The 27,155-nt window shown below is 42.6% G+C and overlaps 2 protein-coding genes across 2 annotated transcripts in view; one reads left to right on the top strand and one right to left on the bottom strand.

Annotated features, from left to right (window-relative positions):
* The first annotated feature begins 570 nt into the window (after positions 1 to 570).
* LOC142303755 (regenerating islet-derived protein 4-like) lies at positions 571 to 17,662 on the top strand. Its single transcript, XM_075345446.1, has 6 exons — positions 571 to 588; positions 1,090 to 1,154; positions 7,065 to 7,159; positions 7,250 to 7,387; positions 14,501 to 14,615; positions 17,376 to 17,662. The coding sequence occupies exons 2-6, from the start codon at positions 1,091 to 1,093 to the stop codon at positions 17,441 to 17,443; spliced, it is 480 nt and encodes a 159-aa protein (XP_075201561.1). The 5' UTR covers positions 571 to 588; position 1,090; the 3' UTR covers positions 17,444 to 17,662.
* Positions 17,628 to 27,155, bottom strand: part of CPT1B (carnitine palmitoyltransferase 1B) — an 87,227-nt gene continuing 77,699 nt past the window's right edge. The window contains exon 19 of the mRNA XM_075345445.1: positions 17,628 to 17,935. Coding sequence (XP_075201560.1) covers positions 17,849 to 17,935 — 87 coding nt within the window. The 3' untranslated portion in view covers positions 17,628 to 17,848. The remainder of the gene's footprint in view (positions 17,936 to 27,155) is intronic.

Below are 27,155 nucleotides of genomic sequence, written 5' to 3'. Positions count from 1 at the left end.
TTCAGGTTTCATGTGTATTAACCCTTTGGATTGACTGACAGCACTGTAGTTGATTAATAATAAAATGTATAATCAAAAATACTAATTCCCTAATAATTGTGCACACAGTATATTACCCAATGACTGCATACTAAGCTTTCAAATGCAAGAGCTCCATTTCAATCCTAGTCCAGCACTGGGAGGGTGAGAATTATTTTATTTTATTAGTTATGTATTTTTAAACTAGTGGGAGTCTATGGGGTAAATAATTTAATTTGTGGAAAACCTCTTTAACGTAGACTCAAACAAGTATTGAAATAAATTCTCTTGCTCTGGTAGTACATTACTAATAATAGGATTTGCGTGGTTACATTGTTTATTATCCTATATCCTCTGGATGTGTTTATTGTATGGGTGTGCAGGTAATGCCCTCCAATTCACTTTAATATCCATATCCTTATTGCCTGTTCCTGTCCTTGTTACCTGCTCTCCATCTGCCACACAATGCCACCTCCTAAGTAGCACAAGTCACACGGGGGAACATGTGCTTATATAAGGGTCCCGCCTGCAAACTTTCTTCACACTTAACTGGTCTACTTTCTGGAGCAGGTAAGGTCTTATAGATCAATGGGGATACATAGATAAGGACATTAGAAATATTGGCAGTACAGTAGCACCAAAGTGCTGCAATTATAAAACTTTATTATTAGTGATGAGCGAGCACTACCATACTCGGGTGCTCGGTATTCATAATGGACAGTGGGAGGCTCAGATGGGCGCGACTTGAGTACCCGAGTATAGTGGAGGTCAATGGTGAACTCGAGCATTTTTTCGGGAACTCTTCCGGAAAAATACTCGAGTCCCCCATTGACTTCCATTATACTCGGTACACGACTCAAGCCCATCCGAGCATCTAACTACTCATTACAAGTACCAACCACCCGAGCATGGCAATGCTCACTCATCACTGGTTATTATGAAATCTTTATACTGTATTAATCATAGTGAGTTTTATACAACTTGGCAGTCAGAAGACATTAGCCATGGTTTGCAACTGTTTCCTCTTGAAAAATACATAACTTCATGCTCTTCATACCTTGTTTTTACCAGGATGTCATCATCCATGTACCTTGCCATTCTGGGCTTTTTGGTCCTTGGGGTGTCTCTATCAGAAGGTAAGCAAAATAAACTAGATTATAGCAGCACATCACAAAAGTATGCGGAGATTCCAACTTAGAACCCAACAGATTTCTGCATAAGCTGTATTAACAAGGGACTCTATTTTTCCCAAAGAGTGTGGGCCACAGTGATGGAACTCCTACATTTATGATTTATTCAGGGCACATAGTTTGCCATGAACATACAAGGGCATGAAATCATCTGTATAATACATATATGCATTCATCTCTTATCTATATCTACAAATCATTATGGGATTACACAAGCTATCTTCTTCTTTTGCTTCTGCTCTTTTGCATGTAAAGCTTCCTGCCATTTGCTGGTAAGGCTGCTTTCACACCTCCGGTTTTAGCAGAGCCGGCCAATTCAGCTCTAAAACCTATGCAACGGCTGCGGCGACAAAACCGCATCCTTTGCATACGTTTTTTACAAGCGGCAAAAACCGGACAGGCCGCTTGTAAAAAACTTATGCAAAGGATGTACCTACGCTAAGTACCTACGCTACTGAGCATGCGCAGTGGAAAAAACGCATGCGGCGGCCAGATGCGGTGTTTGCCGCAGGACGCCGCATGCGGCGTCCATAGGAATGCATTGCAAATCGCGCCGCATCGGCGCGATGCGGTTTTTTTGGCCGGACAAAAAAACGTGCCAGGCAACGTTCCATGCGGCCGCCGCATCGGCTAAATCTGCCGCATGCGGTAAAAAACGGACGGAACGCAAGCCCATGCGGCACAATACGGCACTAATGTAAGTCTTTGCAAAAAAAAATGCAACCGGTGGCAAAAAAAAAAACGGTTGCGGTTTTTCTGCAAGGCGCCGCATTGTGCCGCACAGGAAAAAACGGATGTGTGAAAGCAGCCTAAGGCTACTTTCACACATCAGTTTTTTGGCATCAGGCACAATCCGGCGTGTGCCTGATGCAACGGATCCGGCGCAGAATATGCCAAAACGGATGCACGTGATCTTTTTTTTTACTGATCCGGTATACTGGATCCGTCAAAAAACGGATCCGTCGCATCCATTTTTTGCCGCATTACACCGGATCTGGCGTCCATAGGCTTCCATTGTAAATCACGCCGTATCGCGCCGGTCATAAACAAAAAATGTTACAAGAGACGTTCCATCCGGCCGCCGCATTAGCCATTTATGACGGATCCGGCAAAAACCGGATGCAACGCAAGGCCATCAGGCACAATCCGGTGCTAATAAAAATCAGTGGGGATAAAACGGATCCGGCGCCAGATCTGTTTTATCCGTTTTTTTCCAGATTGTGCCTGATAGAAAAAAAATGATGTGTGAAAGAAGCCTAAAAGATAAGCGTCTTGTATGCAATGTTCCCATTTCGACACCAGAGGGTAGGCACTATTACACACAGATTGTCTAAGGCAGGGGCAGGCACACTTTTTTCTCAAGGGTACACATGAGAAATCATGACTCTTGTGGAGAGCCGAACTAATAGGCTCATATAAATTTGCTCGATATTATTGCGGGAGGTGGGGTTGTCACTTAATATTGAGCAGAGTTAAAGGGAATCTTTCAGCAGGTTTTTCGCACCTTATCTGAGAGCAGCATAATGTAGACAAAGACCCTGAATCCCATTGTTTATAACTTAGATTACTAGGTGCTTGGTTGTGATACAAATCAGAGTTTTTAGATTTAGCAATGCAGCAGAGTTCAGCACGTTAACCCTTCCACAGCCAGGCTTTTTATGTACAACATCTGCAGAGAGAGAGGTGCTAATCAGAAGGGGGATTGGACATGGACGGACTAGTATAGGCCAGGCAATGATAATCCCAAGGGATGAAATCTTCACTAGAAGTAAAAAAATAGCACATAATTGAACTCTGTGTCAGCCCCCATCTCCAGCTGTTTTCAGATTACATAGCAAAAACGTGCAGACAGATTCCCTTTATGTCCGTTACTGTAAATACATGTTAATATAGGGCTTATTGTAAAATGTATTATTTCCAGTAGCAGCTAATAGAAACTATAACCAATAACTTGTTTTCATAAAGTTTCATAAAGAGCTGTAAATCATACTGCTCATGTTATGCAGCCTTAAAGAGTGCCTATCAAAAATCATCCCTCTTTTTTTAATATATGACATAGAAAAAATACTTTTCTAAATATAATTGAAAAATCATTAGGTGAAGGCATTTTCATACCATGTGAAGGGCGCACACATTTCATATAAATACGAATATATGATTAAAGTTGCCGCCAGCTCCCATCATGAATAATACCACTACGTTACTCCAAAATCCTAAAATGATCGATCTGCCCTGAATAGTGTGAGCTTGCTTCTTAGAACAGAGATCAAGTCCAGGGCTGTGCTGTGCCATGTAATGTACGTGCTGCTGTTAGGGACATCGATTTAGTTAAAAGTGTTTGTCCCTGCCTCTCGCCTGCATCCAGCCACCCCCACAATGTATGATGCCCCCCACCACAAACAGTATGATGCTACCATTCCCCCACACACAGAGTAAGATGCACTCAGTCACCTCCACATAGTATGATGCCCCCTATAAGTACTGACACAATTAAAAAAAATTAACCCATCCTTATTCCCTCAATGCACGAGGGATCACTCAGAAGTTCACAGAAGATCTAGTTTCATCATTGTGCCTGCAGTGTAGAGACTCATAGACACTTGCAGAATTATGGCGGACAGCTCGCTCCTCCACCATTGCATACAACTACTTTATATCTATACCCTGAGGATGCATGCAGATTCTGTTAAAATCGAGATGCTGGGTGAGGGAGGTGTCCACATGGTGCAGTGCAGTACACCACTACTTCCAGACATTTGGCGGTTTCATTCTGTAGGCCAGACAGGAACCGGTAAAGGGCCAGAAGTGGCCCGTGACCCGGAGTTTACCTAGATCCACTGGTCTAAAGCTTTTCTTGCATATTCAGAATTTGATGAGAATTTAGAAATCAATTTCAGTCCTTACAATACATGCATACAGGACATTACGGCAAAAGATGGGGATTTAATTTTGGAAATTGTGCAGTTAAGCAGCATATTTCAGTTGTTGCATTGCAAAGTGATGTCATCTCCAAAAATGCTGTTTACCTGCAAATATAGCGATAATCTGAAGGCAAATAGTGTTTAAATCATAGTAAATAGCATGTCAAATTACTGAAGAAATGGCATGGCAACAAGGAGAAAATTCGGTCTACGCGGTGTGGGGGGAGGCTACAGTCTGCAGTGTATGCGTGTAGCATGTTTGTGAAAAGTAGGTGTCAGAGTCTAGAGTAGTAATTACAGAAATACAAATACAGCTGAACTCATCATATAGTGAATGGTGACTAACTCTTGCCAGCACCACCCTGATGACTGGAAGTAAGCGGCTGCAGTGAGAAATAAACTTCATTTTCTCCCTGTAATTACTGTCCAGTAAGCCAGCTAGACATTATTTAAATGTGATTTCCCTGCAAATCATAACTATATCTGCAGGTAAATTTAATTTCTGGAGGTGACAAATTTCCTTTAAGAAGGTGTTTCTGGCTTGTAAGAGAATGTAAGGATTACAACTGTCTCTGTAGGTGGGCATTGACTTCTCGTTATATTCTATCAGCTTATCATAACAGCTTTGAGCTTCCTGCTATGGAGATTATCATCGATTGGCTTTTACAGGTTTTTCACACATCGGTTTTTTACTGACTGTTTTCTCGACGGATCCGTTGCAGATTGTGGCTAAACTGATGCGACGGATCAATTTTTCGATGGATCCGACTAGCTGGGGGCTAAATAATGAAATGGATCAGGCTCAGATAAAAAAAACTGAATCTGCCCCCGGATTCAGTCATTTGACAGATTACGACGGATCTTGCGCCCATAGGCTTCCATTCTACCAAATGACGGAGGGCGACGGATCCGTGGCTGTCTGTTTTTTCTACGTACACAAAAAAGTTACTTTGGCCATCGTGAGGCCATCCGTCATCAATACAAGTCGATGAGAAATATCGGATCCAGCAGCATCAGTCGCTGGATCCGTTTTTTTTCAAAATTCGACAGATTGTGACTAATGGCAAAAAACTGATGTGTTAGAAACAATTTACCTGAGTTTTTATCATGGTGAAAAGACTGAGAAACACTCGTGATTTATCAAAAATTCTTCAACATGTTAATATGAAAGCAAAGAACTTTTCAGTAAACAGGGCATCAGGGTCTTGAAGGTGGCATGATCTCAGAACTCGTAGCAGATGGCCTCTAGATATTAAAGTTGCTCCACTGTTCCTTTTAGCTCTATGAACTTTCTACTTCTAGTCAGCCTTAATATATTTCCTGGCGTTCAGTACTTGGTTGTCTTTTTCCTTTAGAATATTTATTACTGTACAAATATAATTTAAAGGGAACCTCTCATGTAATCAAATGCTATTAACCTGCATATATGGAGTTAATTGTTAATCTGTCAGGGGCCTGGTTACAGCTGCTGTTCACTATGTACTGAGATATGACAAACCATAAAGGATGGTACAAACACTGGGCTGAGGGCTTCACACTCCTTCGCCAGCGAGAGTCAGTGTGTGTGTGCGTATGGCTTCTGTCAGGGTGTACGGTACTTAATATTTTCTTCGGTTTGGTGTCCTTCACCCCTGCTGTAAGGCTCAGTCATAAATCAGTGGACAAACCCATGACACTGGAGTACTCTTTGAAAACCAAAACTTGAACAGTTTATTCCACAATATGACAGACATGGCATCACTCCTAACGGTTCTGCGGTTACTGTGTTTTTTAGGGTACTCTCCCTCAACCTATCACCACTATCTTGGATCTAGTCCTCAAACTGCCAGGCAGCTGTGTCTCTGTACCCCCCCACGCTTCTTCGCACCACTGACCACTTCTGGGCCTCGACGGCTGTCTAGTCTCACGACTTCCCTGAGCCTGCCGGGGTGAGCCATAGGCTCCAGACCTTTAAGAAGTTACCTCAGGGTTCCCTGACTGGCTCCTGACACCATGTCCTACTCCTGAAACCCATTTGCAGAACTCTGTCTCACAGGCCCTTTTCTCTAACCAACTCACTGGCCATTTGTTATTCCTCCCCTATCTTATCTAGCATCTAATCCATCGCTCCTCTTGCCTGACCACTAAGTATCGCCAGCCGCTTCACAGTCTCAGCTCTGCTACATCGGAGACTCGTACTTTACTAGCAGCAGTAGTAGTCATTTTAGCAAATATATCAACAGCATGCTGCTTGGTACCTAAAACATAGTATCTTTACAACACAAATATCATAAAACAGATGGGGGGACACCACCTCCTACAACCGCACCAGCCACTCCTCTATGACAAAGTTTGGGGCTGCCTGGAGGAATAAAGATAATTTCCCCCTGGCAGCGGGGCTCTCAGTGTGGTGGCCGCACATCGTCAGAAGGTAATTAACTGGTAGATTAACAATTAACCCCATATCTGCAGATTAACAGCATTTTTCTTTACATTACATGTTTCCTTTAAAAGGGAATCTGTCAGCAGGTTTTTGCTATGTAAACTGAAGACAGCATGCTGTACGGGTTAAAACATAGAATTCAGGGATGCCTGTCCTGTCAAGGTCTGATCTGTTTTACTGAAATGTTTGTTTAAGCAGTAGGACACAAGCAGAACTTATCATTGCTCAGACTACAATGTCACGTGTGTAGCAGTCCGGCATATACCATTCTCTGATTGACAACTCACTGTCAATGTGTAATCTCTATTGAGGGCCTGGTGTGGGTGGGAGAGGACTTTCTTAGCTTTGCTTCATGCTAAATCTAAAACTTCAGATTGTGTCAGAACGGCTGCACCCAGTAATCTAAGTGATACATCGTTTGATTCAGAATATCTTTGCCTACATCATGCTGCTCTCAGATGAGGTAGCAAAAACCTGCTGACAGATTCCCTTTAACACTAATATTTTCTACAGGGGCACCTCGCTCATCATGTCCTCCTGGATGGTTTTTCTACAAATCTCACTGTTATGGATACTTCCGATTCAGACTGCCCTGGTCTGAGGCTGAGGTGAGAAAACAGAGCAGGATACCTGCACTAATTACAAAAATATTGCATTTTATCTATATATTAATGACCCCTAACCTTCATTTCTTGCAGTTTGAGTGTGTTAGCTATGGACATGGTGCACATCTGGCTTCAATCATAGATGACTCAGAAGCATCCATTATTGCAAGTCATGTGGCCGCTTACTCCCTAAATGTAGATATCTGGATTGGACTTCATGACCCTGAACAGGTAAAAGTAGTAAAAATATACATATTGATTGAGCTAAGTATCCAGGGGTGGCCTCTGTTATAGGGGAGATCCTGCGATTATGACTTAAATTCTTATATGCACTGAGAAACGCTAGTGAGATTATAGGAGTAAAATACCTGGACCCCTATCATATATAAAACTGCACTGTTATAAGCAAACTAATTTAGGGTTAGTATTACACTATGAAACAAATACTATACATAATAGAGCAGTATAAAGTAGAGACACAGACCCCGATTTCAGCAATGCGTCACTTCCTGGGCTTCTTAGCGTAATTTTGATAAAATCATTGATTTATCAGCCGATTATCACTAGAGGACTACTAAATCTGCTGTCAGGTAGTAAAGCATATTCATGAGTTCTGTATGACCCCGCCCCCAATTGGCAGCTTTCTGTGTACACTGTATATGGGCAGAAAGCTGCCAATCAGTGGTGTGGATGGGGATATACAGAGCTCACCACTCAGAGAACTGCTAGATCTGCATCAGATAAATCATGGATTTTATCAAAGCTGCAGCAAGCAGTCCAGTAAGTGAGTGAGACATTGTTGGAATCAGGGTATCTGCCCCTACATCATCTTGATTTCAGATTAGGTAGCAAAAACCGGGTGATAGATTCCCTTTAATAGGACAAATATTGAGTATTATATTAACTGTATGAACTGTAATCTAGCACAGATTTATAAAGAAGGATTCTATTCCAATATGAAATGATTGTGTATTGTAGGTGTATACCATTTACTTTTTGTGATTGTTGGGGAACAAGGTGGCAGTATCCCTATCTTCAGAATAATAAGATGTTAGTTGTAATGTACATTAAAATTGCAATATATCACTAGAACGCGACTATTAAATGGGACACTGTAGCGACAAGTTTATCAAATATATTTAAGAATTTCATATTTGAAACAGCTTAAACAGAAGAACAATATACATTGCCTGTATCCTATAAAAATCATTTTCAATAATATAAAAGTCAACTGTCTTACCTCAAAAGTCAATGTTTGGTGTTTCCGCTGGTAACCTTTGTTTAAAGGGAAGCCATCATCAGAAATACAGTATATCTATTGTTTTAATCAAGTGTTTGTGTAAACTATATTTTTTAAGCTATTTTTGTCTGTTTTTTTCATATCACAATTTTTATTATAAATAAAAATTAGAAATTTTGAAATGTTCACACTGACAATTGAGACGAATTTACTTTTTCAGAAAATCGACATGTACATTATCCACAAAGAACAGACTTAGACCTCATATTTTTATTGAAGCATCTCATGAACGTGTGCAAAGGTCATTGTGAGGGGAAGGGGAGCAGGGTTATGATTGAAGGATCCTGTGTCATTGACTGTGTATAGAAGTGTTACCTGTCATTGACATGGAGTCTGCTGAAAATTCTTATAGAAAGGACAGGAGCTATGAGACTGAAACAGATCCAGTGACCAGTATGAAAATTACGAGATTGCGAAATTTGTTTTGAAAAAAGATATAGGAAAAAACAGCCAAATGCAAAAATACAAATGGGTGAAATAAGTATTGAACATGTCACCAAACGTCTAAGTATATATATATTTCTAAAACTGCTATTGTCATAAATTTATCATCAGATGTCAGTAACAAGCCATCCAATCCACACAGGCCAAGAAATCAAACCATAGATATGCAAAAATTAAGTTATGTGTAATAATGAGAAATGACACCATGAAAAAGTATTGAACATATGAAGAAATAGAGGTGCAAAAAGCCATGGAAAGTTATAACAGCTAAAATCTATCAGTATTAGAAAGCAATCCTGACAGTGAAACATAATTAGCTGGTTCAACTGATGGCATATATAAAAGGTGTCTCATTACCAAGGTGCCATACAGGGCTACAGTCAGCACCCAGCACACCCTGGCAAGTGTCGGGGCCCTGGGCAGCCAAAGAGGGGCCCACTTGCCGTCATCAGGGGTTGTGATCAGATCTGCGGCCCCCGAGCAAAATCCTGGGGACTGCAGTTCTTAGGCCGGCAGACGCACTTTCCTGGCTGCCAGCTCTTTAAAGCCGGCACTTGCACCCAGTGTTCACTGCTGAACGCTGCTTGCACATGCATGGAAGATCATCTGTGAGTGGAGCTAGTGCGTCGCTTGGGCCCCAGACCTGTATATTCCCCCTCCCCTTTCAAGCTGTATTGGCATCCCCTCAAGCTGTATGGGTCCCACAGAACTGTATGTGTGGCTTCAGTCGCCACAGGGTACTGCATCTCACCAGAGGTGTGGTACTTATCCCAGGTAAGGAGGAGGTCGGTGCCGGTTCACAAAGTCCACAACTACACATAAGCCAGTTGCCCTCTCACCGAGACGGGGTTAGGGTAGGGTCATTTAGGATGGTCGCCATATCGTCTGGAGCCTCCCACCCACTAGCTCTGGGACTTGAGTGGGCGGGGCGACTGATCAGGGGAGAAGGAGCCACACACACACACACACTTGGGAGTCGAGACACCACCGGGAACCAAGTGAGACGCAGAACACGGTCGCTGAGGGAAGAGCTAATAGCTTCCTCAGGACCTTCGCACATCTCAGGGTGCAGAGCCCTAAGCTGGTGGGCACTTCATGGCCTGCCATTAGAATCCGCCGGGTGGAGGGTTTCAAGTCCTCTGGCCCACAACAGCGCCCGTGGCAAAGCAGCATATAGAGCCAGGAGCCGTGATGATAGGGCGGCCCATCAATGGACTCGTGCTGCCTGCTATACAGGACGGGGAACATAATCACCCCCAGGACTCGGGTCCCTGTTCAGCTTCAAGTCGCAGAGACTCACACAACAGAGCGCAGGGAGGAAGGACTCATGAAGTATCCCACCGGTACCCGGCCCCCTAAATTATCCGGGATCGTCTGGAGCCCATCACAGCGGAGTTTGACAGTCCAACGGCAGGAGCAACTCAGTGAGTAAACACCTTAAACTGCAACCGCTGTGTTGTCTGATCCTTCCCACACAGGGGTGGATGACTACTCTCAATATCTTCTATGGGGCCTAGCTCTGCCTGTGGACAGCTGCAACATCTGAGGTGCGTTACCATCCGCTCCAGCAGAGAGAGACATTGCGCAGTGGCGGCTCCCCTCCTGGCCGCATACTACAGGTGGCGTCACGAAAGACAACTACTCCCATCATCACCATCATCCCCCCCCCCCATCATTTGGTTGACACCAAGGGATCACAGAGTCGGGCCAGGCCACTGTGACAACCCAAACCGGCCCGGTGACGAGTGAATCCCCAAGACCACGTAGGCGTGTCATATGCCCCCCCCCCCCAGAGTATGGGCCCCACCCCAGTAATGTGTATTCCCACAGTAAGGTGTATGTACACCCAGTAACTTATGTATCCCCAATACCGTGCATGCCCCCACTAACATGTATGACCCACAGTAATGTCTATTGGCCAAGCCCCTCCTGTGATTTTATATATACATTGGAGACCTCAGCCTCTCCTGTGATGTATATACTGTAGCCTCCAGCCTTCCCTGTGATGTATATACTGTAGCCCCCAGCCCCTACTGTGATGTATGCACAGTCATACGGACACTGGGGAGGTAATATTGCTGCCTCTTTTTCCAAAAACACATCTCCAAAGTCTATCAAGTAGCCCAGCAGTCCCACCAAACTAGCTGAGAAAACTGGCACAAAACCAAGACATCTCTTATGAAAATTGGGGCTCAATATCCTTCTGACACCAATCCATAACAGGAGTGTGAATACGCAGTCATGGAATCCCAATACCAACCCCACAAGTAAGTTATTCAACACATGGCAGGAAATGGATTAGAGTGAAGTGTTCCAATACGAAGTATGAATTCCATCATTACCAGCTGGACAAGTTTCTAAAGTAATGGTGTTCTGACAATGGCAACAATATGAATGGGTCCTTCCAACCTAACTGTCCCAAATTCTAGTCTCAGAACAAGTCTTGAATCAATGATGTTGGCTGCAGACCTACAATCAATGAAAGCTGTGCTGATAATGACTACTCTGGGAAAAGTAATTCCACATTTCAGCAGTACTTTGTGTGGAGTAAAAAAGGTACCAGGAAGGCTGGGTGACCTCCTTGACAATCACCCAGATTTAAATGTTTCCCGACGGCTTGCTTGCTTGAGGGCATATTGGGCAGTCTTTGACAAAATGCCCAGCGCAACCTCAGTAAAAGCAGAGTCTGAGATCGCACCAATGTTTCCTCTCAACAGTCCAAGACCTGGCAGCTACAACTTCCCTTGGGAAAAATAGTCGAGTTCCCCTGTCGCTCTTCACACCTTTCCTGAATCCTAGGAATCAACTCAATGGCCTGAGTCATGGCTTCCGCCAAGGAACAGGGTGGAGTATGCAAATCTAGAGCATCTTTAAGGGTATCTGAAAAGACACTGTGAAACGGACATCTGATTGCTGCACAATTCCATTCATTTATGGACAGCTATGGTTTGATTTCATTGCCTGAGAGGATTGGATGGGTTGTTTCCGACATTTGGTGAGAATTTCATGTCACTTATACCTTTAGAAATATATTTACTTAGAAAATTGGTGATGTGAAAAAAAACAAAACAAAAACCACTTATTTTACCAGCTCTGTATATTTGTAAGCCAAAAATCTATTTTAAGCAATGGGTCATTTTCTGATGCACATTCTCTTTAAGGCTCCCATTTCCCACATTATCATTAGGAAGCCTGTTTTTCCTCTGCAAAACTAACCACGGCTTATAGAATACTAGAAATAGGCCCGATGCTATGTGTGTGGTGAAATTAACATCTGTCTATGCTTAGTGGTGCTGACAGGAGCAGTGGTGAGTGGGGCTGTAGGCATACATATTTGGTGGGGGGGGGCTGTAGGCATACAGATCTGGTGGCATACAGATCTGGCGGGGGGCTGGGGGCATACAGATCTGGTGAGGGGGGCTGGAGGCATACAGATCTGGTGAAGGGGGCTGGAGGCATACAGATCTGGTGAGGGGGGCTGGAGGCATACAGATCTGGTGAGGGGGGCTGGAGGCATACAGATCTGGTGAGGGGGGCTGGAGGCATACAGTTCTGGTGAGGGGGGCATACAGATCTGGTGAGGGGGGGCTGGAGGCATACAGTTCTGGTGGGGGGGCTGGAGGCATACAGATCTGGTGGGGGTGCTAGGAACATACAGATCTGGTGGGGGGGCTGGGGGCATACAGATCTGATGAGGGGGGCTGGGGGCATACAGATCTGGTGGGGGAGCTGGAGGCATACAGATCTGGTGGGGGGGCTAGGGGCATACAGATCTGGTGGGGGGGCTGTAGACATACAGATCTGGTGAGGGGGGCTGGAGGCATACAGATCTGGTGAGGGGGGCTGGAGGCATACAGATCTGGTGAGGGGGGCTGGAGGCATACAGATCTGGTGAGGGGGGCTGGGGGGCATACAGATCTGGTGAGGGGGGCTGGGGGGCATACAGATCTGGTGAGGGGGGGCTGGGGGGCATACAGATCTGGTGAGGGGGGGCTGGAGGCATACAGATCTGGTGGGGGTGCTAGGGACATACAGATCTGGTGGGGGGCTGTGGGGTATACAGATCTGATGAGGGGGGCTGGGGGCATACAGATCTGGTGGGGGAGCTGGAGGCATACAGATCTGGTGGGGGAGCTGGAGGCATACAGATCTGGTGGGGGGGCTAGGGGCATACAGACCTGGTGGGGGGGGCTGGGGGCATATAGATCTGGTGGGGGGGCTGGGGGCATACACATCTGGTGGGGGGGCTGGGGGCATACACATCTGGTGGGGGGGGCTAGGGCATACAGATCTGGTGGGGGGGCTAGGGCATACAAATACGGTGGGGGGGGGGGCTAGGGCATACAAATACGGTGGGGGGGGGGCTAGGGGCATACAGATCTGGTGGGGGGGGGGCTGATGTCTTCTGCTGTTGCTGATATCCCCTGCAGTAATGAGCCCATTGTTTAGTAATGTGCTCCTGCTGGTCCCCTTCTGTCCCCTATTATAATGTTGTTTACACACAATAAAAGATAATCTCACCTATCCTTCGTGCCCGCGGAGCCTCTAGCTGCTTCTTGCAGTCCTCCGGCACACAGACCTCTTCGTGATAGCGTCAGGTGTACGGAGCGGCCGCGGCAGGATGTTGTCATGGCTTTACTGCAGTTGAACACTTTACGGCACCACAAAGCATTCAACTGCAGTAAAGCACTTACAGCAAAAGCGGCGGTGGCCCCGGACAGGTGTGTATACAGCAGTGTGTGTATGAAGACATATGTGTGTGTATACAGCAGTGTGTGTATGCATTGGACTAGCTACCGGAGGAATCTCCAGTAATACCAGCCCTGGCTGCGATTACCTGCATTACACTCCGGGGCTCTCACCTGAGCTCTGGAGTGCAGCGGGGACTGAACTCAGGGCTTGCAGGACTTAACCGCGAATGCCAAATGATTGATTCCCCGGTGATTGCAGTTCAAATTCATGACAGCTGCGGACAGGCCGGGCTGAACTCCGGGGCTCAGGTGAGAACTCCGGAGATCAGCCCGGCCTGTCCGCAGCTGTCATGAACTGAACCGCAGTCGCCAGGGAATCAATTACTCGGTGCTCGCAGTTTAGTCCAGGCTGCACTCCGGAGCTGCAGCCAGGCCTGGTATTACTGGAGATTCCTCCGGTAGCCAGTCCGACAGTATGTGCTCGGTGTATCCATGTGTGTCTGCTGTGCGTGTGTGTGCGCGTGTGCGTGTGCGTGCGTGCGTGTGTAGTGAGGATCTGGAAGCCGGAGCATCATTCGAACTGCGGCTACGCAACGGACAGTGCCACAGTGCATGACGGAATAGGAGAACAGACAAAACTGCCAATTATGTATGTAGCAAATACAAAGTTACATTTTCAAAATTCAAATTTTTTTGTGGGATCGTCATAGATTTCACAAAATAATTACGTTGTTTTATAGTTTTCTTTAATCTAATACTCTTGGCAAAATATATAGACAATGTTTTCGTTAGTGCAGTAATTCCCGAAATCTCTAACGAGAGAATCCACACATTTCTCTAAATGAAACATAAATTCTGTTTGCTCATTTACTTGACAATTTGTCATATTTACTTTAATTGCCGACTTAGAACCGTCGCTGGAAATGGAATGATGGATCAATGTATAACTATCGTGCGTGGAAGACTGGAGAGCCCAATAACCTGAATAACGCTGAGTACTGCGGAGAACTGACCAAAGAAACAAGTAAGTAATATGGATTGCAGAACAATGGCTGCAATGTCCAATAACATTTGCTAGAGTCCTTGAGAACCGAAGCGGAGAAAAAAATTAAACTTTAAATACCCGAAGTACATTGCAGCACACCAAGTACCAAACAAAGGGGAATTATAAGAATACAAAAAGCAATTTATGTAGGAAGTCTGCTCATGGAACAAATAGAAGTATACACGAAAAAAACAATTCCATGACTTCATATGAAGTTTTAGAAATAGATTGAAGGATTTAGTAAAAATAAGTTGAAGGCATATAACTAGAGATGAGCAAATTGTTAGAAAGTCAAATTCACCAGTTTTGCCAAATTTTAACAAAAGATTTGATTCGCCGTAAATATATCGCAAAGCCTCAAATTACCTGGAAAATAAGTTTATGACAAGTGGGTTAAAGGAACAACAGTATTCAGCATGGTCACAGTATGCAGTATGGTGGTTTAATTGGACCATGTTTCTTTTATTGCACCGCTGTAGTGGTGCATTAAATATAAGGTTACCAGCCCTATGTCTTATACTCACCGTCCAACAGTTTCATCATCTAGCGCAGGGTTCCCCAACTCCAGTCCTCGAGGGCCGCCAACAGTGCATGTTTTCAGGATTTCCTTAGCATTGCATGGATGTTGGAATCATCAACTGTGCAGGTGATTAAATTATCACATGTGCAATACTAAGGAAATCCTGAAAACATGCACTGTTGGCGGCCCTCGAGGACTGGAATTGGGGACCCTTGATCTAGCGGTTTCTGGCTATTTGTGACCTGCCGGCAGGTCCAGTGTTTCATGGAGCACACCAAAGATTACAAATCCATACAACTCTATGAGAGGCTCGTTCTGGCTCTCATAGAGTTGAATTGAGCACTTGTGATGTAACTTCTAACTTCCTGCCAGTCACAAGTTACAACACAAGATGGCACCGCAAAACCGGAGTGGCACTGAAAAAGGATGAAAACGACAGAGGATACGTAGAAAACCAAGGGCAGGGGCCTTCGATTTAAAATGCCACACCAGCGCTGAAAAAAAAAACCTGCTGCAGTTGTGCTTTAATACAGGTATTCAAAAATTTAAATGTGGCCTTATTAATATTTATTTTTATAAACACCTTTGGGACTTTGCAAAAAAAAAGGATACAAAAAGAAAAGCTAGAGTATCTTTATATCCCAAAAGCTATCAAAACAGACTGCTGTATTTTCGCTACATTAAATTTAAATGTTTACATTTCTGGATTATGGAGATTTTTCTTTTGTCTTTTTTTAAGTAAAAAAAATGATGACTTGCCTTAATCACAGTGTAGAAAGCCCGCTTTTGGTGACACAGAAGCCTTGGTTTTAGGGTTTTTCTTTAGCAGTAAAATTCCGGCAGGGGGGTATTAGAGTGCTCTACTTGTTTGCAGGGTGTGAAGAATAAAAAAAAAAATGTTCTTATAAAGATCCTGTAACGACAGCGTATCACAGATCAATGAATTCACAGTCACACTGACTTTGTAGGTACAAAACCTACCTGACCCTTCAATCTTTGGATTATTATTTAAATACTGAGATTACCACTCCCACATTCAAGTGATTCAGCACTGCATAGTACAATCAGATTTAAGTCCTTTATTATCCTTGTGTGATGTGATCCCCAAAGTTTGACCTGGGCCCCTACCAGCATGCTAGTCAGATGTATGTGCCCCTATCCTGCAATTATTTTCCCCTGTCCTGGCCCCAGCCTGTAATAATATCCACCCATCCTGGCCATATTCTGTTCTAATGTCCCTTGTCCAATAACAATATCCCTGCTACTGGCACCCTTCCAATAATAACTTCCCCGGTTCCGGCCCCCATCCAGTCATAATATTCCATCGCCTGTAATGTCTCCTATCCTGTAATACTATACCTCGTCCTGGCCCCATCCTGTAATAATGTCCCCCCATCCTGGCCCTTTCCTGTAATAATGTCTCGATCCTGGCCCCCTTCCAGTCATAATGTCTCATGGCTATTCTGTAATAATGTACCTTGTCCTGGTCCCATTCTGTAATAATGTCCTCATCTAAAAATAAGGTCCCTGATCCTCACCACCATAAGGTAATAATGTTCCCCATACAGGTCCTGATCCTATATTAATGTCGCCCATCGTGGCCTCCATACTATAATAATGTCCCTCATCCTGGCCTCCATACTATAATAATGTCCCTCATCCTGGACTTTATCCTGTAGTAATGTCAGCTATCGTCTTTTCCGATACATTTTAAAAAATAAACAATTTCTCTCACCTGTCCTTGCTACCATGGCATGCAGCGTTCTCTTAATCTTCCATAGCTGGAGCACACTGGCGCATTGCAGTAACACAGCCATGAGACGGCGGACTTTGTTTGGCTGTCATCGTGTACAATGATTGTGGCTCTGGAATCCGGTGGTTCTCTTTGCGTAATATATTTCAGCTGAATGCGTGTACAAGGATTTGTGCCTTTTTTTGGTTCTTGATTTGCAAAAAAATCCTCTTTTAATTTGAGCTTTTATAAGTCTTGTTTTCTTGTGTGTTTTGTTTTACCTATTTTTCTTTATGTATTTTACATTGTTGGCATTGGGTTTTCCTTTCCAAATGTTTGGAGATGATTTGTCATTTGTGAGCCAAAAAAGATAGTTTTTGATGTTGCACAACATTCACTAGCCACATGTGCCACTTTGGCGTAAACAAGCCGTATATAAATTATTGGCCAAGTGTACGGTTCATACTTCTCCTTTCTTTCTCCGCAGCTTTCCGCCAATGGAATGATGCTCCATGTCATGAACAAAACCATTTTGTGTGCAAATACAAACCGTAAGAGCATGATCATACTCTGGGAAATGCCAGGAGGCGGGTCACAATATGTCCCTTCACATGCACGCTGAAAATCTGAATAAAATATCTTTACCCAAATCAACGGTGTTCAGTAATGACTTAATTACTGCCATAATATCGGGTTCATTGGGAATACTATACATGTGAAGAATGAACAAGCAATGGTATTTGGTGGTTTGGCATATTAAAATTTATTTACATACATTCAGATTCTTTATTCCAGTGCAGATAATAGCCATATATATATTGATTGACCAAGCGCCAGCATCCCATCATCAGTAACACCCAAGACATTTGCGTAATTGCTTTATAACAAGTAGATCAGGCATCGAGTGAATAAGTAACAGGTTATGTGATGTGTCCTGTGATCTTGTACAGTGGCTGGGTATCAACGTTCACCCCGAGGTGGGACAGTGAGGAGCTCAGCCAAATCACGCATGGACTGACAGATTCTCTGACCAAAACGATGAGAGTTCTGAAGAAAGACAAATCAAAAGGATTGTAAATTAGCAGCAGAAAATGAGCGTACAACCTCCTGACGTCTCACCAGGCACTTTATATCCCAATGTTAATCACCTCGTCAATCATTGCTTAGCTCACAGTCCTAAGTCAGGGACATTGGACATTACATATTCATTTTAATTTAATTGTTTGAAATTAAGTTGTGAGTTTATTGGACATATATGAAGAATAATGTTTATCAGATTGTTAATGGGAAATAGTATCATACTATACAATTTATATTCATTGTATCTACAGCACGTTTTACTTGCCTTGTGCTAATATTAAGTTGCATGATGTAAACCCAACTACTGATCAATTCCATATTAAGGAAACCTTGTGCTGCCCAACCAATAAAATGCAATGGACGCAGTTATATTGGAACAGACAATTTACACCACAAACAACACTTAAAAAACTTTTAGGAAAATGCCATAAGTGTCACCTAGTCCATACTCTAGTATGTCAAGATGGACCTGTCATCTCTCCTGACATATTTTCTCGTGTCACTCCTCTGTTATTCCGCTTAGAAATTTATGCATAAATTGATTTCTGGGCTATATCATTGGCCTTGTGTCACCACACAGTCTAACTTTGCCAAGCAGTTGTCAATTTACTCATATCTTTAGGAGGAATAACAGAGGAACTGCATAATATAGAAATCTAATAGACACATCAGAAGACAAACAGGTCCCCTTTTAATGCCTCTAGTGCAAGGGTGGGCAATTAATTTTCCCGGGGGGTGACATGAGAGACTGTAACTTGTGGATGACTGAACCAACTGACTGAGATTAATTCTGCTCAATGTTAATATATTAATAACAATTATTATTTTAGATTAATTTTATCACGTAATATTATGCAGAATTAAGTATGTCAACATCCCCCTACATACTGTATGAGCACACACAGATCCTGTATACTGCATGAGTCCACACACACAGTATATATTGTAATATATATATGTACACTGTATGAGCCCAAACATGGCCCTCCAATCTACGGTATAAGGCCCCCCCATAGTGCTCCTATACAGTCTGAGCCCGCATATAGCCCCCTATATACAGTGTGATCACTCATATAGTTCCCTATGTACAGCATGAGCCCCCACATAGGCTCCCTATAATCAGTATGAGCCCCCATATAGTCTCCTATATACAGTGCGAGCCCCCATATAGTCCCTAAATACAGAATGAGCCCCCACATAGCCTCTCTGTATTCATTTTGAACCTACACGTAGCCCCCTATATTCATTTTGAGCCCCCTTATAGCCCCTTAATGAACACAGCTTTCACATAGCACTCCTATATATAGTATGAGCCCCCTATAGTCTCTTATATTTAGGATGAGCCTCCACATAGCCCCTATATACAGTATGAGCCCCACAAAGCCTTCCTTTATTCAGTATGAACCTGCACATAGCCCCTATGTACAAGTGTGAGCCCCTACATAGCCTCCTTATATTCAGCATAAGCCTCCACATAACCCTCTTATATACAGTATGAGCCCTCACATAGCCTGCCTATATTTATTTTGAGACCACACAGTCTTCCTTTATTCAGTATGAGCCTCCAAATAGCCCCCTAAATACAGTATGAGCACTCACATAGCCTCTTTAAATTCAGTATAAGCCTTCGCATAGCCCCCTATATACAGTATGAGCCCCACATAGCTTCCCTGTATGCAGTATGAACCTACACGTAGCCCCCTACATAAAAGTGTGAACCCCCACATAGCCTCCCTATATTCAACTCTTAGTATTCCAGCAACTTGACCAGGGACTTGTAAAAATCAAAAACTTTTATTCCATGAATTTAAAATAGAGTAACATCATTAAAAAACATAGGGTTCACCAATATGGTGGTACGCTTACGCGTTTCGGACTAGAGAGTCCTTACTCATAGACCTCCCTATATTCAGTATGAGTCTCCATATAACCCTCCAATATACAGTATGAGCCCCCATCTAGTCCCCTATATATAGCATGAGCCCCACATAGCCTCCCTATATTCAGTTTGAGTCCTCACATAGCCCCACATATACAGTATGAGCCCCACAGTCACATATATACAGTAAGAGCCTCCACATCACCTTCCTGTCAACAGTATGAGCACACACACAACCGCCTATATACAGAATGAGCTACCAATAGTTCCTTATATACAGTGTGAGCCACAGCATAGTCCCTTATATACAGCATGAGTCCCACATAGTTTCCTTATATTGAGTTTGAGTCCCCACATAGCTTCCCTACATTTAGTGTCACACACTTAGGGAAAAAAAAAACAAAAAAAAAAAACACATACTCATCTCACTCCCGTTTCCCCAGGTGCTCTGTTCCAGTCTTCAGTGCACTGACTCCACACAGCAGACACAATGAAGTGACATCATTGTATCTGGCTGTCTCAGTCTCACACAGAGCTGATGGCTCCATTCTACACCAAGGTATTCACCACTAATGCATCCCTAGGATGCAGATAGCGATGAAATAGAGTGGCAGCGTGCATCAGAGGGCACGGTGCAGACCACTTTTTTCAGCCTCTCCATTCTTTTGGCCTGCAGGTCAGACTGGAACAGCCAGAGGGCTGGATGTGGCCTGCGGACCGCACGTTGCCCAGGCCTGCTCTAGTGAGTCAGTGCATTTAGACTGGCCGACCTACAGCAATAAGCTACTACTGATTGGCTACATAGCATCCAATTGGAAGTCATTTAGTAGCCTGACTACTCAGGTCGGCCGCTCTCTCATGTGTACAGAACAGTTCTCGCTCGTTCAGTGTGCATACGCTTCCTGTCCTGATTACACAAGATGATGAGCTGCTAAGAATGACGACTAAAGGGAATCAGTTTAGTTCTGGCACACCTGTCAGAAAAAAAAAAAGAATATTCTGTGCATACAAGAAAAACTTTATTTATTCACTCAAAATGAAAACAATTGACATCCGACTTTTTGGCAATTTGTGCCTTTTTCTAGGTTAGTCTAGGGGAGCCAAGTCATGTACATGTAGCAGTGCGGCACTATCCCTCCTCTCTCACCTGTCATGCCACATACAGGCACCATAGCATCCACTGAGCGTACACTTCCTGTTCAGCTGGCGCTGCCTATTAAGTATACATCCTTACAGATTTCTTGAACCTGTGCTTGCACCCCATGACTTGGCTCCCCAAGACTATGCTTGAAAAAGGCACAAATTGACGAAATGTGGTATGTGTATTTTTTAATTTTGAGTCATTAAATAGTTTTTCTTGCATGCACAGAATATTTTTTTTTTCTGAAAGGTGTGCCAGAGCTATTCTATATAAATATATTCTCTTTTTCTGATAACCCTCAATTTAAAAGGCAGTGAGTGAGTTTAATCTCTACTACTGACTAAAGGGAATCTGTCACCAGGTTTTTGCTACCTCAATGTAGAGACAGAGACCCTGATTCCAGCGATGTGTCACTTACTGAGACATTTGCTGTCATTTTGCTAAAAAAAAATAAATAAATCATTGTTTTATCTGCTGCAGACCTAGCAGTTTTCTAAATGTTGAGCTCTTTATAACTCCGCCCCACACCACTAACTGGCAGCTTTCTTCCCATGCTCAGTGTATACAGAAGCTTGTCAATCAATGATTGGATGGGGTTATACAGAGCTTGTGAATATGCTTGACTGCCTGGTGACAGGCTTACTAGTCCTATAATGATAAGCTACTCATGAGAAAACAATGATTTAAAAAAAACTACAATCACCAGCCCAGTAAGTGATACTTTGCAGGACTCAGGGTGGCTGTGTCATATGATCTGCAATCTGACCACCAGTATAGTATATGCCCTTCGGTGCATACAGGATGTCAGTCTCTATACTTAGCCTCAATAGTGTAATCTACAAATCTATCAGATTTCTCCTGAAAGTCAACGGACATTTCCGTTCACACCCATTTTTATGTTCCTTATTCTTTTGTATGTCCACACTTAAAGTTTAAAAAGACTCTGTGGGCACACTTGGCCAGGCATCCTGGGTGCCTCTGCCACTTACCATACCTGTGACATTATGGCATCGCATGAGGCCTAGCCCCTAGCCCTCCCACATCATCATCATGTGCGGCAGAATGCCAGGCGATGATATTGACAGAAAAAAAAACAGAAATGCAATTTTTGCAAATTTATTAAACAAGAAAAACTGAAATATCAAATGGTCATAAGTATTCAGACCCTTTGCTCAGACACATATTAAATCACATACTGTCCATTTCCTTGTGATCCTCCTTGGGATGGTTCTCCTCCTTCATTGGAGTCCAGCTGTGTTTAATTAAACTGATAGGTTTTGATTTGGAAAGGCGCACACCTGTCTATATAAGACCTCACAGCTCAGTGCATGTCAGGCCAAATGAGAATCATGAGGTCAAAGAAACTGCCCATGCAGCTTAGAGACCGGTTACAAGATTACAAAAGAATTTCTGCAGTACTCAAGGTTCCTAAGAGCACAGTGGCCTCCATAATCCTTAAATGGAATAAGTTTGGGACCATCAGAACTCTTCCTAGACCTGGCCGTCCTGCGAAACTGAGCAATAGTGGGACAAGAGCCTTGATAAGAGAGGTAAAGAAGAACCCCAAGATCACTGTGGCTGAGCTCCAGAGATGCAGTAGGGAGATGGGAGAAAGTTCCATATAGTCAATTATCACTGCAGCCCTCCACCAGTCGGGCCTTTATGGCAGAGTGGCCCGAAAGATGCCTCTCCTCAGTGCAAAACATATGAAAGCACGCATAGAGTTTGCAAAAAAACGCATGAAGGACTCCCAGATTATGAGAAATAAGATTCTATGGTCTGATGAGACAAAGCTAGAACTTTTTGGTGATAATTCTAAGCGGTATGTGTGGAAGAAACCAGGCACTGCTCATCAGCTGCCCATTACAATCCCAGCAGTGAAACATGGTGGTGGCAGCATCATGCTATAGGGGTGAAAGATGAATGCGGACAAGAACAGAGATATCCTGGAAGAAAACCTCTTCTAGAGTGCTGTGGACCCAGATTTGGCCAAAGGTTGACCTTCCAACAAGAAAATGACCCTAAGCACATAGCTAAAATAATAAAGGAGTGGCTTCAGAACAACTCTCACCATTCTTGATTGGCCTAGCCAGAGCCCTGACCTAAACCCAATTGAGCATCTCTAGAGAGACCAGAAAATGGCTGTCCAGCAAGGTTCACCATCCAACCTGACGGAACTGGAGAGGATCTTCAAGGACGAATGGCAAAGGATCCCCAATTCCAGGTGTGAAAAACTTGTTGCATCATTCCCAAGAAGACTCATGGCTGTACTAGCTCAAAAGGATGCTTCTACTCAATACTGAGCAAAGGGTCTGAATAATTATGACCATGTGATATTTCAGTATTTCTTGTTTAAAAAATTTGCAAAAATGTCTACATTTGTTTTTTTTTTTTTTAAACAAAATGGGGTGAAAAGTGTACATTAATGAGAATTTGTTGGTTTTTTTTAAATTTACCAAATGGCTGCAATGCAACAAAAAGTGAAAAATTTAAAAGGGATCTGAATACTTTCCGTACCCACTGTAGGATATCTTTAGGTCACAGCATTCATTCAAGAAGACAGGGCGAACAGCAGTGTGAGCAGCCTCTTCTTACCTCAGTACTGAGGATGAACAAAACTGCTGAAATTCAAATTCAGAACATTCACCTGAAATTTGGCTGAGAAATTTGATGTACATCAAGAATATTTAATGCAAAATCATATGTGGGGAAAAGTATGTTGAAGCCTAGTTAATGCTGTAAGCAATGGCAAAGAGTGAAGATAAAACCGGAACCTGAGCTCGTGCTTTAGGAAACAGTGGGAAGAACGTCAGCAACTGAAGAGACATTTGAGGGGGCGCAGGGAGTATGGTTTTAACAATAGAACTACTGGACTCGTGACACCTATATAGAAATACATGGTGCAAAGTAGTCAAAATTACTACCTCAGTAGTTCTAGTGTTAAGTCCCTTCCTAGCCTATTTAAAACCAGCAAAACTGGCCAACATTTTGCTGAATTGCGAAAATTGAATCGCAAAAAGTTAGGAATCATTGCAATTTTGGAATATTTTAAATAAATTCTATTTGATTTGAAACAATTCACTCATCCTTACTCCGCACCCCTTGTATCTCGAGTATTAGATATAAATATCCACAGGGAGCATATCTTCCTGCATAGCGGCAGCCATTACAATGTACTACAGTAATTAGTTGCCTAGATAAAACAATTTGATAATTAACAGGTATTCAGGAATTTATTCATAATGACATTTCCTTTCATTATCTTTTTCATATATACAATGCTCAGCATAAATTAGTACACCCCATTTGAAAAGTAAGATTTTCCTTTATATCTCACTGAACATGAGAACAACATCCCACATTTTTACAAGACTGAGGTTCATAAAAAATATTTGTAGCCCATGCCATGAAAGTAAGGGTAATAATGTAACTTTCATTACAAAACCGTCAGTTTTACTAAATTTAGTTGATGCAAAAATTAATATACCCCACATAAACAAATAAATACATCTGGTATTTTGTATGACCTTCATGATTTTTAAGGATGACACCAAGTCTTCTGAACATGGAATGAACTAGTTGTCAACATATTGCAAAATCTTTTTCCATTCTTCAAGAAAGACTTTCTTTTAGAGCCTGGTCTACTTGTCTCTAAAGAAATCCCCATAGATGTTTTGATTGGGGTTCAGATCAGGAGACATATTTGGCCACTAAATCACTTTCACATTGTTCTTCAGAAATGCAACAGATGAGTGTTTTGAATCATTGCATGGCATGTTGGAAAAGTGCACATCTACCTTCATGATTCATGATACAATTAATGAAATATAGCTCCCAACTTCAGCATCACTCATGCAGCCCACATAGGAACAGTGCCATCATTTTTCACTGTAGGAACAATACATTTTTCTAAATTAATATTTCTAAATGCATGGTGCTTACAGTGAAACATGGTGGTGGCAGGGTCTTTATGTGGGGCTGCATAAGTGCTGCTGGTGTCAGAGAGGTACACTTCATTGATGGTAATCTTAATTCATAGATGTACTGCTCTATACTGAAAAAGAAGATGCTATTATCACTCCGTGCCCTTGATATACGTGCCCTTTTTCTAATTACATGGTGACTACAGTGCAAAAAGGTGGTGACAGTGTCCTTATGTGGGTTTGCATGAGTGCTCATGGTGTCGGGAAGCTAGATTTCATTGATGGTATCCTGAATTCACAGATGTAATGCTCTATATTGAAAAAAAAAAAAAAGATGCTACCATCACTCCGTGCCTTTGGTAGACATGCACTTTTCCAAAATAAGAATTATCTAATACACATCTGTTGCATTTCTGAAGAACAGGGTGAAAGTGATTCAGTGGCCAAGTAGGCCTCCTGATCTTGGCCCAATTAAAACACCTATGGGACATTTTGAACAGACATGTCAAGTATCATTCTCCATCCAGAATCCAGGCTCTAAAAGAGGTTGTTCTTTAAGAATGGAAAAAAATATGAATGTTGCAATATGTCACTAACTTGTTCATTCCATGCCTAGAAGACTTGGTAGTGTCCTTAAAAATCATGAAGGTCACCCAAAATACTAGATGTAATAGTTGTTGATGTGGGGTGTATTCATTTTTGCATGAAATAATTTTAGTAAAACGAAAGATTTTGAAATCAAAGTTATATTACTAACCTTACTTTAATGTTATAGGTTTAAAAAAAGGTTCTATGAAAGTCAGCCTTGTCAAAATTTGGGAAATTTTTCTAGAGTCCAGTGAGATATTGATTGAAATCTTACTTTTCAAATGGGGATGTACTCAATTATGATGAGCACTATATATACATATTCCCAGAGAACCAATTTTAGGCATTAGTTCTGCCTTATTTAACAGAGTTATATAGAGGCAACGTTCATACAAAAATTAGCTATAGAATTCTAAAGCTCTTCTGACTCACACTAGCTACATACTATCGATGAGTTCTTTGTGCAGAATCTCCAGTGTGTCCAATGAGATGCAGATTTAGCCCATCTCTTCCTTGAAAGAGCTGACATGGTGAAAAATCACAAGCAGGAGGCAGGAAAGACCGGCTGAAGATACATCACATAGGAATACCCTTATATAGGAGTCAGAGTAGGGACAGTGTAATGAAAAGGTGGCTTTACACACTGCAACATCGCAAACGACATCGCTTTAACGTCACCGCTTTTGTGACGTTATAGAGACCTCCCCAGTGACATTGCAGTGTGTGAAACACATCAGCGACCTGGCCCCTGCTGTGAAATTGCTGATCGCTACAAATCGTTCAGGACCATTCTTTGGTCCTTTGTTTCCCGCTGTGCAGCAAAGTTTTAGTGTGTAAAGGGGACTTTACAGCGACTGTGTTAGCGACTTCCCTTTCAAAAAGCTGCTTTACAACGTCCCCAATGACTAGCGAGGTCGTTTTGCAGGTCCGGATCGCTGTTGCGTCGTTGGCCAGGTTTGCCTGTTTGACAGCTCCCCAGCGACTCACCAGAGACTTTGTAGCGATCCCGGCCAGGTTGGGATCGCTGGTGGGATCGCTAGAAAGTTTCAGTGTGTAAAGGGGCCTAAACTCTACCAGCTTCATAAAGCCATTGTAGGAAATTAAAAAAACCTTATCTATAAATTTAGAAGAACAAAGATGACAGACAACTGAAAAATGGTGCATCAATTAAAAGAGTAATACAGATTGAATACACAAGAGTCACTACAACATTTTTCAGAGGCAAAAAAAATGATTTGTGTGCTGCTTTAAAACTACACTGACTTTCCTGTAATCTGCTTTATGTCCCGGAGGTATAATGTTTTGTATACTCCAAAAATTGCTACACAGACGGGTATGACTTGTAAGATTAATCGGATCTAATGTGCAATATTTTATTGGATATATTTAACGTGTAATATGTAAATATGTAAGCACTTTATATTGTTTGCTTACCTGCTTTCAGGATCAGATAATAAAATTATTTTGGCAAATTAAATCTGCCATTTAATCATTTTCTACTGACATTTGGCTATTCTGATTTATACTCTCCCAAATAAAATCATTAGGATTCCTATTTATCGACAAGAGACAGATCTTAAAAACCAGGAAAAAAATATTCAAAAATATATATTGGATGTTTAACTTACTATGAAAATGTGTATTTGTTATGCAATG

The sequence above is a fragment of the Anomaloglossus baeobatrachus genome, chromosome 4 (assembly GCF_048569485.1).
Source record: "Anomaloglossus baeobatrachus isolate aAnoBae1 chromosome 4, aAnoBae1.hap1, whole genome shotgun sequence".
NCBI classification, from domain to species: domain Eukaryota; kingdom Metazoa; phylum Chordata; class Amphibia; order Anura; family Aromobatidae; genus Anomaloglossus; species Anomaloglossus baeobatrachus.
Note: the sequence above shows the minus strand (reverse complement) of the source record. Positions and strands in the feature narration are given on the sequence as shown.

Coding starts and splice junctions, on each gene's coding strand:
- LOC142303755 (XM_075345446.1), top strand. CDS start 1,091: ATGTCATCATCCATGTACCTTGCCATTCTGGGCTTTTTGGTCCTTGGG. Junction 7,388..14,500: donor GACTTCATGACCCTGAACAG/GTAAAAGTAGTA, acceptor TTGCCGACTTAG/AACCGTCGCTGGAAATGGAA. Junction 14,616..17,375: donor AGAACTGACCAAAGAAACAA/GTAAGTAATATG, acceptor CTTTCTCCGCAG/CTTTCCGCCAATGGAATGAT.